General features: G+C 39.1%; 1 protein-coding gene across 1 annotated transcript; it reads left to right on the top strand.

The window, feature by feature from the left end:
- Positions 1–8,701: 8,701 nt before the first annotated feature.
- LOC126713196 (uncharacterized protein At5g39865) lies at positions 8,702–10,719 on the top strand. The gene is made up of 2 exons (XM_050412884.1): positions 8,702–9,919; positions 10,377–10,719. The coding sequence occupies exon 1, from the start codon at positions 8,957–8,959 to the stop codon at positions 9,890–9,892; it is 936 nt and encodes a 311-aa protein (XP_050268841.1). The 5' UTR covers positions 8,702–8,956; the 3' UTR covers positions 9,893–9,919; positions 10,377–10,719.
- Positions 10,720–13,099: the final 2,380 nt, after the last annotated feature.

The following is a 13,099-nucleotide window of genomic DNA, read 5'->3' as shown; positions in this document are numbered from 1 at the left end:
GTTGTTGCAAGAAAAGGTTTCGCTGCAAGAATTTTTTTTTTTTGCAATAAAAGGTTTTTAATTTTTTTTTGAAATAAGGTTATTACAGTGATGGTTTTGTGTCAAGATTAATGGTGCACAATCAATTAAATGAAATAGTAACAAAAATTTCTTTGTAAAAAGTTATTGCTTTGATAGGTTGCAACAATAAGATGTTGCAACAACTCATTTATTATTGACATGTGGCAAATACTTATTGTGAAATATTGACATGGACAAAGTTTCATTCTCCATAAAACGAACTTCTCTTCTCATGAACGTCACTTCCCAAGCCCATGCCCTTGACGGCGACGCCACAGACCTTTCTTTAGAGGAGACTGACCACCTCGTTCACAGTACAAAGAAGCAGAAGGCGTCCTCCCATGCTTTCACTCCACAATGTCCCCTTAAATCATATAAAGATACAGTTATCCTCCCCAACTCTGATTGGGAGCCCCACCAAACCTTCTCATGCCTAGAAGACGATGACGCTGACTCTGACATAGACCAAGACAACAATGAACCATATCCCGTCATCCTCCTCTCCAACAAAGAAAAAAAGTGAACCAAAGCACCTTGGCGCTCCACCCTTGTTGTCAAAGCCTTTGGCAAATCCTTAGGATACAAATATTTAAACTACAAGGTTCGAGCTCTCTGGAAACTAGAAGGTGACATGCAAGTCATCAACCTCAGTCTCGACTTCTTCCTCGTCCGTTTCAAGCTTCAAGAAGACTATTGGAGAGTCATTAATGAATTGGTTCATCAGCCAACAGTTCCTATCCATTCGTAATTGGTCCCCCAGATTCTGCCCCTCAGAGGCTAAAATCACCACCACAGCAGTCTGGGCTCACCTACCTAAACTTCCGATAAAGCTCTACTTTAACACCATTCTTTGAAGGATCGGCAACCAGCTGGCTTAGTTGCTCAAGATTGATGCCAAAACCATGGATAACTTGCGAGGTCGTTATGCTTGTGTCTGCATCCAAATAGACCTCGAAACTCCCCTCTTTCCCAAGATCTGCATCGGCAACGTCCTCCAGCCTGTCCAACACAAAGGCATCTCTTCCGTTTGCTTAGAATGTGGTTTTGTTGGTCACAGGGCCTCCCACTATCCCTCCATCATTCGTCCAAACCACCCTTCACCAAACAACATCGCCCTTGAACCTTAACCGTCCCCTTCAGCTGTTAACGAACCTTCAGAACTGAATAACCCCAAGGAGTTCAGAAGATGGATGTTGGTCCAATGCAAGAGACTGTTAAAACCAAAAAACCCTAGTGCCAACACACAGAATCCTCGAAACATGTCCAACAGCATTCCGTAGCCACGTGGACTTTCCTTGCTTCCACGACAACAGCCAGCTCACCCTAACAGGTCACGCTCTAACCCCACCCCACCTTGTACCCGTGTTGTTAAGCCCAAAGGTGCTCAAACCCAGCCCACTTCGTCCTTTGAGGCCCAATCTGTAAGCCCATTTGCTCCCTTAGTGGTTGACAACTTAGATAACACTAAGCAATTTTCAAACTCCTCTGAAAGAATCTCTGATGCCTCTGCTTACACTCCAACCTCCCCACATTCCAATGAAACTTGGCCTTCTCAACCTCAGGCATTCCTCCTTCCACCGTTCCTATCGAACCCCTTCCCAAGCCAAATTTCCAAAATCCTTCATCAAACCTGTCCGCCCCTCCCCCCCCCCCCCCACACCACTGGCATTGCTGCTCTTTCCTCTTCTACCTCCCCTTCACTAGACCCTATTGTCACAGATCACGCTCCCCTTGAAACCAACTTCATGGAAAGTTCCCCCCCTTTTCCGTTGGTCCAACCCTTTAGCCAACTTGACCCTCAAATCACCCTGAACCAAAGAACTCCCAAACAAGCTTCTGCCCATGATGTTGTCCTCATCTCTAGTACAGAGTCCCAACTTAAGCCCTCTGATGATCCCTCACTCACTGTTGTTTAACCCCCAAACCCAAGACAATTGGCCTCTATTCTCAAAAGGTTGTCTAAGGCCCATCGGAAACAACCTCTTCAATTGGATAAGAAGCTGCTCGAGTCTGTTTTGTTCACACATAGAGGAAGAGGTGGAGACAACCTTAAGAGCCTAAGCTCCATCTCTCCCTCCGAACACTCCCTTCAGAAGAGTTGTGATCACTCTGTCCCCCAATCTCGCAATCGTCCCGATAGCGATAACCAACCCCACTACCATTACCACTCCCCATTTACCTCCCATGCATGCCCCTCCCCAACACACTTCGCTGACCATTCAGAGGAGACCTTCAAAGTAGAGCATTGCAGAAGCCAAGAAGCATCGACGACACTAATCTCACTGGAGAATTCCATCATTTGTCTAATTTTCTCAAGGAGTGCATGGTCATTGATGATCATTAATGTCCATCACCAGGTACTTGCATTCAGATTGTCCTTGGACCTCACCCAAAACCCCCCGACAAGGAGTCATTCCTATCGCTTGGTGCTGAAACCACAACCTCGGGAATTCCTAACCCAAACCCCATGGGTATGGAGATTGGGTTTGGCTCACCAAACCAACCCTTTTAACTTGTCCCCAATGAAAATTCTTGTTTGGAACTGTGGAGGTGCAGGAAATTCGAATTTCAGAAGAAACTTCTCAGCCCTTAATTGTCTACATCGACCTTCCATTGCAATCTTCATGAAGACCCGAATTTCAAGTGCCAGAGCTGAAGATATAAGTTCTAACCTTGGTTTCGACAATGTCTGTCGCTCTGATGCAAATGGTTTTAGTGGAGGCATTTGGATTCTCTGAAACTCCGATGAAACAACCTTAGACATTCTCTCAGTGACTAATCAGGCCATCCCCGCTTTTGTTCAGGTGTGTGCCTCTAACCCTGACTTTGTTTGGTTATTTTTTGCAATTTATGCTAACCCTAACCTTAATACCTGTCTTCACCTTTTGGAAGATTTAGCTTCCTTTGCTTCCTCCCACTCTATCCCTTGACTTTTAGTAGGTGACTTTAATGTCATTCTCAACGATCATGAAAACTTCAGCTGCTTTCCCCCTAATCATAATTGCATTGCTCACTTCAATAATCTCCTCAACAAATGCAACCTGTTGGACTTAGGCTATAATGGACCCTGTTTCACCTGGACTAATAAAAGAAATAATTGTGTGGTCATGAAACGCTTGGATAAAGCCCTGTGTAACCCTGGTTGGCACCTCCTCTTCGAAGAAACTACTTTGCTTCATCTCTCAAAAACCTCTTCTAACCACTACCCTATCCTTATCAATTCCTCCCCTTCTAACCTCTCACGTTCAAACCAACCCTTTAGGCTAAAACCATCTGGTTCAGCGATCCTTCGTTCCCTAAAATCATCCAAGGCTCTTGGAACTCACACCCAGAGGATGCTACTCTTACTCTTAAGGACCACCAATAAAATCAAAATTTGGAATAAGAATGTCTTTGGAAATATTTTCCAAAAAAAAAAAAAAGGTTCTTACTCTGCTCAACAGCCTCCAGATAGCTCTTTGCTCCTACCACTCTCCCTTCCTCACCAATTTGGAAAAAAATCTCAACCTGGAATTCCAACATATCCTAAAATTGGAAGAAGAATTTTGGGCTGTCAAATCCAGAACCGAATGGACCTTGCTGGGAGACCGCAACACAAAATTCTTTCACCTCTCCACTATTCGTAGATGACACCACAATAAAATTTAGTGCCTCAAAGACTCTGTTGGAAATTGGACGCACTCCCCAACTGATATCCATGATCAAATTCTCTCCCATTTCACCTCCCTTTACACCTTAGAGGCACTGTATGCTCATTGGAATCACATCCCCCTGCCCCACTTCCCTTCCATCCCCGAAAGCCTTCTTGACCTTCATGGTGTCTCTAACATTGAAATTAAAGAGGCTATATTCTCCTTCAAGCCCCTAAAGGCTCCTGGCCCAAATGGCTTCCATCCGGTGTTCTTCCAAAAATATTGGAACATTGTTGGCAGATCCATTACCTCCTTCTTAAAGAAAATTTTCAGAACCCATAAGATTTCGGAGGACCTGAATGCCACACTCCTTTACCTCATCCCTAAAATCTCAAAACCAGAAACTATCCACCAATTCTGGCCCATCGGCTTATACAACACCCTCTACAAAGCCATCACAAAAATCATTGTCCGTCGCCTTAGGCCCCATCTTATCGACCTTATCCATCCTTTCCAAGCTAGTTTCAACCATTGTTATTGATTTCGTTTCGTTTTGGCCTGAATGGCTAGAATATTTCGTACCGGCATGCAAACTGATACTATAATAGCCCCTGTTCCACCTCGAGTCAAATTTTGGCCTATTTCGGGGTGTTCCAACCATTTTAGCTAAAATACAAATTTCGGCCGGTACTAGATTTTGGCTTTAAAAAAAAAAAAAATTCCTACCTTCTTCTTCTTTTTCTTCTTGGTTACGGACCTTTTTTTTTTTTCCCTGCGTTTTAGACCCTTCTTCTTCTTCTGGTGGGTTTGGGACCCTTCTTCTTCTCTTCTTCTCTTTTTGATTTTTTCTTCTAGTGGGTTTTGATCCTGTTGCCAATCTGCCTTTCCTTTTTTATTTGTGTGCTGTACAGGTAATGTATATGACTATTTGTCAGCCTCCTTACTCTTCCTTAAATGCTATGTCCTTTGTTTTAAATTTTTTATTTGTTCTGTTTTTGCCAGCCCTCATACTCTTCTACTTTGTCACTGACTCACTTGTGTTTTAAAATTTTGAATTTTTTTCTTTGTTTTGTTTTTGTGAGCCCCACGTGACTAACAATAAAAATAAATGTTCCAGCTTTAACCTTTTTCCACTGTTCCAACTACTAATATTAACATCAAGTTTTTTTTCCCCCCATATTATTACTCTTATTATATTTTATAAATGATTGAACTGATACTTATTATTATTATTATTATTTGGGCTTGAAGATTACATTTTAGTAATATGTACTTATAACTTCTTTAAAACCCCTAATAATTTATATAGGTTTTTTTTTTTTTATTAATAATATATATTTTCTATTATAAAATAATGTAACTCCGAAACACCCTGAAACGGTATGTCGAAATAGGCCAGTACCAAAATATTCTGTTCCAATGGGCAAAACGAAACGGGGTCCGAAACGGTATTCATAACATTGGTTTCATCCCGAATCAGAAAGCCAGCGACAATATCATCCTCACACAAGAAATCATTCATTCAATGACCACCTCAAAAAGCAAAAAGGGTACCATGGCCATAAAAATTGACCTAGAGAAAGCTTTCAACAGATTGGAATGGGGGTTTTATTAGAAAAACCCTTATCTACTTTAAATTCCCACCTAATTGGACCTCGCTCATCATGTCTTGCATCTCCTCTTCTAACCTCTCTATTCTTCTCAATGGTGACCGTTTGGAACCCTTCCAACCTTCCAGAGGCATCAAACAAGGGGATCCTCCTCCCCCTACATCTTCGTTCTCTGCATGAAATACCTTGTCTGGCTCATTCAAGAAGAAGTTTCAATCGATAATTGGAAAGGCATCAAAGCCTCTAGAAATGGTCCTACTTTCACTCACCTCTTCTTTGTTGATGATCTCATCCTCTTCGCAACAGTCTCCTCAAAAAACTGTCATACCATCAAGAAAATCTTAGACACCTTTTGCCTTGCCATTGGTCAAAAAATTAATCACTCAAAATCCAAAATTTATTCTTTTCCTGCACTGCCCCCCCCCCCCCCCCCCAACAAAATTAAGATGGTTGAGAATGAGCTTGGTTTTTCCTCTACAAGAGACTTTGGCAAATATCTTGGCACCCCCATCCTCACTGACTGGTGCAATAAAAGGGTGTACAACTTCATCATTGATAAGCTCTATGCTAGACTTGCTAGTCGAAAAGCAAACACACTTTCCTTTGCTGGCCGCCTCACCCTCATTAACTCTATCACCTCTACTCTTCCCACCCACATCATGCAATGCATTTTCCTCCCTACCAAAGTTTGCAAAGAAATTGATAAGCTCCACCGAAACTTCCTTTGGGGTGGAGAATGGGCCTAGCTTGACTACACAGGCCCACTAGAGTCCTCCTCTAGCTGGTACGTTCAAAATAAACATAAACAATGCTGTCTTTGCGCATCAAAAATCTACTGGAATAGGCGTGGTAATTAGAGACTCAGCTGGTAGGATTATCGGTGCGTGTAGTAAGAAAATCCAAGCTCCCCTCAATGCGGTGGAAGTTGAAGCCAAAGCTATTGAGTTCGGTCTGCATTTTGCTAGGGATATGATGATCCAAGAGTTTGTTTTGAAGAGTGATTCATTGACTGTCATAAATGCACTAAAAGAGACCTCTCCCCCAGCCTCTTCAATAGCTGCTATGGTGTATGGTTCATTGTCTGATTCTCACAATTTTTGCCAAGTGGTTTTTTCCCATGTTCGTCAGCAAGCCAATAAACCGGCTCATCTCTTAGCTAAATATGCTTTAGGCATTGATGACTTCACTGTTTGGTTAGAAGAGAGTCCTTGCTTTCTTGAACAAGCTCTTTTAAACGATGTATTGTTAATTTCTTCGTTTCAATAAAGTTCTTGAAGTTGGACTTGATTCATTGCAATCTAGGTTGAATGAACGTACACATTGGCTATGGTTTGACTTTCTAAACAATTAGTTTTGATGTTATTTCATTCTATCGGCTTAAATCAACTTAAAGGATGAAATTCTCAAAGATTACAGAAGAAAATTTAAGCAATGTAAATTAGGATTTTTTTGGGGTCAAAGTTGGAATATTTTACAAAAATCCAAGGCGAACAAAATATGATATCAACATTAGGCATTGATGACATACATTTTTCAATTGAAAGCCCAAGTTTCTTCTTCTTCTTTCCATTTCTTGCTGACTTGGACAAAATCATGGGAGGAAGAGATTAGATGGTAATTGTTCCTTTAACATTATAGGAGGAGCTGAACTAGAAGTTCTCAAAATACAGAATACCACCCAATAATAAATAAATAAAAAGAGACCTTTTCCCTAATATCATAAATAATAGGAGCTAAGCTATAGTCCAGTGTCAATAGGGTTGATAACATTAGAGGCATCTCTTGTTGGGTATTGTGGAACCTAGTTATGTTTAATCTAGATTATGACCCGACCCGAAATTAAAGTGTTATGGTATTTAATGGGATTTTTTTTTAGGCTTAGTCTATGGAGCAGAGGCTTGGGCCGACACCCTTTTTTGGCCCATTTTTTAGCCCATTGTGAATCCTATACACATGATAGAAAAATTGTTGTTTGGAGATTAGGGTTTTTTTTGGGAGGGGGGGTTGTTTTGAGAGAGAAAACTATACTGCCGCATCTTGTATTTTTCCATGATAATAGTAAAATTCCTGCAACTTTATGGACGTAGGCAAATTGCCAAACCACATAAATATTGTCTTGTGTGATTGTTTTTTTTTTTTTGGCGCATATATATTTTTTTCCTATTTTGCATCTCACAGATCTAGGAATTTCGTGTATATTCCCTACATCCCCTCCAAAATAATGGTAGAGAAGCCAAAATCCATGGGCTTCAAGACAGCAAGCAAAGCAACTTGAGCCTAAGCCCAAACAGGTTCACTAGGAAGTAGTAAGATCAAAAGCAGTTCAAGCGTGGAGAACATTAATTGACCTTGTTCATGATGATCAAAATTAACAAAATATTAACTTCTTTAATATAGAATATAGTCTATATTAAATTTATAGTAATTCTAATTTCTCTTATGTATAGTGTCTGATTTTGAGAATTTTCATAACATTAATTGAAAATAGAAAAGAATGGAAAGAAAATACTTCAATTATTATTTTTTTGAGTTACTTTTTATTTTAGATAGATAAGATAGAATTCAATCTATGAGATCTACTCTATGATGATTACTTTTTATTAGCAGACCAATATGCCAATTGATTTTTGGCATAAGCGGGGTTTGAGCTCAAATCTCTCTTTTTTTTTTCTTTTTTTTTTTTTTTTCTTTTTCTTTTTTTTGATATTTTGATAGGTACAATGGGGGAAGAAGAATTTTAATCTTGGAGGTCATGGACATATCTAAAGGTGCCAACCACTTAGGTTACAAGGCATGTAGCACTAAAAAATATTGACGACAGAAGATTTTATCAGTTAAGCTAACTGAAATTTACAAATATAATTTGAATTTAAAATACCATTAACAATAACCTAATCACCAAAATGAGGACCCATCTTTGACATGCCATAAATTGTAATTTGTACATCTCAATTCAAAACTAATGCATGCCCAAAAAAAGAAAAAAGAAAGAGGATAAGTTTTCCTTTGTCAGTCAAGAATGACATCATTTGTTTTTTAAAAAAAATTGTTAAGGTTCACAAGAGAGAAAATAAAATTGATAATTGTCATACGTAAATATGAAAATAATACACCATTACTCACTTCCTATAATTTTATAAAATTTATGGGTGAAATTGGGCACATTTAAGATATTTCTACAAAAAAAAAAAAAAAAAAAAACTCCCCAATGAATTTCACTGTTCTATAACTAAGTATGAGCCCAAGACCAACAAAACCCAACCGGCCCAAGACCACCAAGGATATTCGTCTCAAGACGTGTCTTCGAGTCTTCATTTATTCAATATCATTATCATCTCACCAAATTTTGAATTATAAATTTTAGCGCTCAAAGCTCGTGTACTCCAGCGCCTACACGCTACACCTACACAGTTGCCAAAAGCACAACATTCAAGATTTCAAAAAAAATTGAATGCAACAAAAAAGAAACCACACTGCTCATTATTTTATTACTAACTTTCCCAAAAAATCAATAGTCCCAAAAGTGTTTCCCTGTATCTCAACCTTTTGTCCTTATTCTTTCTCCAACTTTCTCACACTATTTTTCTTTTTTTGAATTTTCAAAATCAGAAACAGAGAGAGAGAGAGAGTTTCATCTTTCATCAAATCAAAATCATGGGTTGTGTGTCTTCCAATCTGCTCAACCATGACGAAGAGTTCACCCAACTCGGCAGTTCATCACTGAGTCAACACATTGTTTCTCTCACTTCCACCACCTATGGCCTCCTCACTCTTGACCCACCGCCACAAAACTCAAACCCCACCACTCCTCCTCCGCCCACAACCCCACCCACTCGTTTCACCCTCTCCGAGCCCAAGTCCCTATGGTCCGAACCCAGGTCTCTCTGGTCTGAACCCAAGTTCCAGCCTGCTGACGTCATCAACTCGTGGGAACTCATGGCTGGCCTCGACCACCACAACAACTCCGAGAGTTTCCGTTTCTTCAAAAACCTTAATAACAACAAAGAAAACTCAAACCCCAACAAGCCTAATACTAGCTCAAACGACCATGTTTTTGTTCTCGACAAGTTCGAGAAACTATGTCCACCAAACGGAGAAAACAAAGTGGTTCTCTACACGACGACGTTGCGGGGCGTTCGGAAGACCTTCGAGCAATGCAATGCTGTGAGGGCAGTGTTACAGAGTTTAGGAGTGTTGTTTACAGAGCGAGATATATCGATGGATCGTGGGTTCAGAGAAGAGCTGAGAGAACTAATGAAAGGGAAGGAAATGGTGCCTCCGAGGGTTTTTGTGAAGGGAAGGTATGTGGGTGGGTGTGATGAGGTGTTGAAAATGGTGGAGGAAGGTTTGGTTGGTGAGATTTTTAATGGTTTGCCTAAGAAAAGAGGTGGATTTGGGGTTGGTGGGGTTAGTAGTGTGTGTGAGGGTTGTGGGGATGTGAGATTTTTGCCTTGTTTTAGGTGTAGTGGGAGTTGTAAGATGGTTATGGTGGTGAAAGAAGAGGTGGGTCGAAGAGTAGAGAGGACTGTAGTGGTGAGGTGCTCTGATTGTAATGAGAATGGCTTGGTTCTATGCCCTATTTGCAGCTGATTCATCAGCTTAATTGGGTCTCATAGGGTAAGAATATTTTCCTATTTAGTGTTAATGTATGTATTGTTGATGAGAGTCTGTTTCATGGTTAAGATTTTATTTTCAGTACCTAACAGTGTATATGGCATCATGTCATTTAAAGTTTTATATGATGTGATATTAGATTCACTCTTAGATTCTATATTTAATCTGAACTATGAAATGGATGTATTTGAAATTATAAGGATCTGTTTTTATGATATCATATGGAATAATGGGAAATTAAGTATAATTGTGAACAGGGAAAGAGGCTGGGCTGCTTATTTTGTGCTGTTTAGTTATAACCATGTTAAACTTTAATATGGCTGGTCAAATTACAATGTTCTGAGCTGAGTATAATTGATTGGCAATTATATATGGAGAAGAATTTGGAATTGGATGATTTGTGTTGTAGTAATATATGTTTACTTGCTGCTAAGATTATCCGTAGACATGTTTTTCCTAGGATGATATTATGGTGCATATGGAGAAAACTGTGGGTGTTGGCTGGCCTTGTGGGTGTTTCAGACAGAGAAAGATGGGAGTTTTAAAAATTAGTATCCATCATAATCCTGCCGTAGATCTCATATAGAGTAGTAGTGAGCTCAATCCTCTTTCAGAAGGAGATTTTGATGCACCAACAGGAGAAAGTCATCTTTCTGAAAAGGCTATATTTGTAATTGTACTCTCCACAATTGTAAAGATATTTGCTTCAATATGTATCAAAATTTTACAAGCAAACTCTTTGCTTTAAGGAAACAATGCATAGTATAAGCTGATAGAGAATGAATTTTGGATTGATTTCTCAACATAGTCGGACAGCTTTCTACTCACACTGTAGAAAGAATCTGTCGTACCATAAGCAATTAAGCATTTAAAGAGGAAAAGATCTTTTTTATGGTATGATATGAAATAATGAAAATTAAGCCCAATTGTAAATTGGGAATGATGCTGGACTGTTTATGTATGCTATTATATTGTTAGACTTTAGTTGATGGTAAAATCTCTTGCTTTTGAATAAGAGATATAGGGTTTGATTCTCATCAATTGGTGTCTTGATCTGATGATAAAAAACAATTATCAGGAGCAAATGTCATGTTAAAATTCTTTAAAAAAAAAAAAAAAAATTAGTTGATGGTTTGAATTGCATTTTATATGGCTGGTCAAATTACAATACTTTGAGCTGTATAGAATCGATTAATTGGCATGTATAAACATATGCATATGGAGAAGAATTTGGAATTGGATGGTTTATTGCAGTACAATATGATTGTTAAGATTATCCATTGACATATTTGTCCTACAATCATATGGTGAATAACAATGCTTTTGGAGCTTGTGTTTGAAATGATAATCTTGTATGCTGTTTGTGTAATGGTTTATACTATACAAAGGTACCATTGTATGTATCCTTAGAGATAGTCCATTTTATAGCTAAGTTTTTATTTTTTGAATCTTTACGTGGTGTTATGTCATTTGAAATTAGAAGTGATGTGATATTAAATGCACTTTTAGAGCATCCGTAGCAGATGTTACCAAAAAAAAAAAAAAAAAACCCATTTTGACACACTAAAAGTCTACTTTATTATTTTATCACATTATTTTATAATATTTCATTTATCAGATGTTTTATCATTCAATTCTATACATTAAAATAATATTTACTACACATTAAAATAATATATTATCTCCTTCCTCTCATCACCATCAACAACATCAACAACAACGGCACATCCACCACAGTCGCGACAACAGCCACCAACAACCACTGTTGCAACAACACCGACCAACCACCACGTGCATAAACCCACATCCACCAACGCCACCTTAAAAACACACACGCACACACACCATAAACCACCAAGACCCACCATCATAAATCTAGCAAAACACCAAGACCCACCACCATTCACATAGAAAAATATCGAGAACCACCCCAAAAACCCATACCAAACCAACCAAACCACCACCATAGCACCGCCAAACATGATAGGATTCGCAACAAACCACCAAACCCACAATCAACCATCGTCAAGTATCGCAACAAACCAAAAAACTCTGAATATCAACCAAAACCCATTGATCCAAACCACGATCAACCACTAACCCAAACCATGATCAACCACTGACCCAAACCACAAAACGCACAAAATCAACCAAAACCCACTAACCCAAACCTCAATCCATCAGACCCAAACCTCAATCCTATAACCATCAAACCACCAGCACGCGAAGTACCAGCCAACCAAACAGCTAGCCACCATCGATTCTCAAACCGGTGAAGGAAACCACCCCAAACCCCATTTGAACCCATCAAAACCCACTCACCTCTGTCGTAAGTCTGTGACCTAGTTCGTCGTGACCCAGCTCGCCACAACCTAGCTCGCTGCGACCCACCACGTTGCCATACCCACGACCCACATCATCACCTGACCCACGTTGGAGCCCATGCCAGAATATACCCACATCAGAACCCATCCTTCACTAGAGAGAGGGCGATTAGACAGAGAGGGAGGAGAGATAGCAGGATCTGGAGAAGTGGAGATGGAGTGGCTCAGAGTGGGATGAGAGAGAAAGATGAATAAAAAAATAATAAAGTACAAATGTCATTTGAGTTCGTACCATGTCAAAATGCAACGGTACTGTAGCATGTTGCAAAAATTTGACACATTTGATAAAGCTTTGTTTTTGTGTTTGGTGTGCCAAATGTGCCAAATATTTGACATTTGACACATCTGCTGTGGATGCTCTTAAATTTGTAATATTTAGGGTCTATTTGAGATCTGTTTATTTTGTTGAAATTGAAAACTTCTTTTTGAAAGTAATGTAGATAAAGATAAAAGTTAGCTGAAATAGTACAAATAGGACTCATGAATAATACCAAAAAGTATAGTGAGATTTATGAATAGTAGCAAAAAAAAAAACTGAATAGTAAAATAAGTTGGCAAAATTAATTTTTGCCAAATGAACACTTAGTACGCGTTTGGATAGCGTTTGCGTCTAGTGTTTCACGTTTTTTTTTTTTTTTTTTAGACCTGCGTTTTAGTGGTTCCAGTGAGTCTCGTGCACTATTCACGGGACTTACAAACTTCTTTTTTCAATAAAATTTTCATTAAAAATGAGTCCTATGGCACTATTCACACATTTAAAAATTATTTTGTTACTGTATTTTCAGTTTTCAGCAAAATA

The sequence above is a fragment of the Quercus robur genome, chromosome 2 (assembly GCF_932294415.1).
Source record: "Quercus robur chromosome 2, dhQueRobu3.1, whole genome shotgun sequence".
NCBI classification, from domain to species: domain Eukaryota; kingdom Viridiplantae; phylum Streptophyta; class Magnoliopsida; order Fagales; family Fagaceae; genus Quercus; species Quercus robur.
Note: the sequence above shows the minus strand (reverse complement) of the source record. Positions and strands in the feature narration are given on the sequence as shown.

What these genes read in the sequence shown, in the direction of transcription:
- LOC126713196 (XM_050412884.1), top strand. Translation starts at nt 8,957, where the DNA reads ATGGGTTGTGTGTCTTCCAATCTGCTCAACCATGACGAAGAGTTCACC.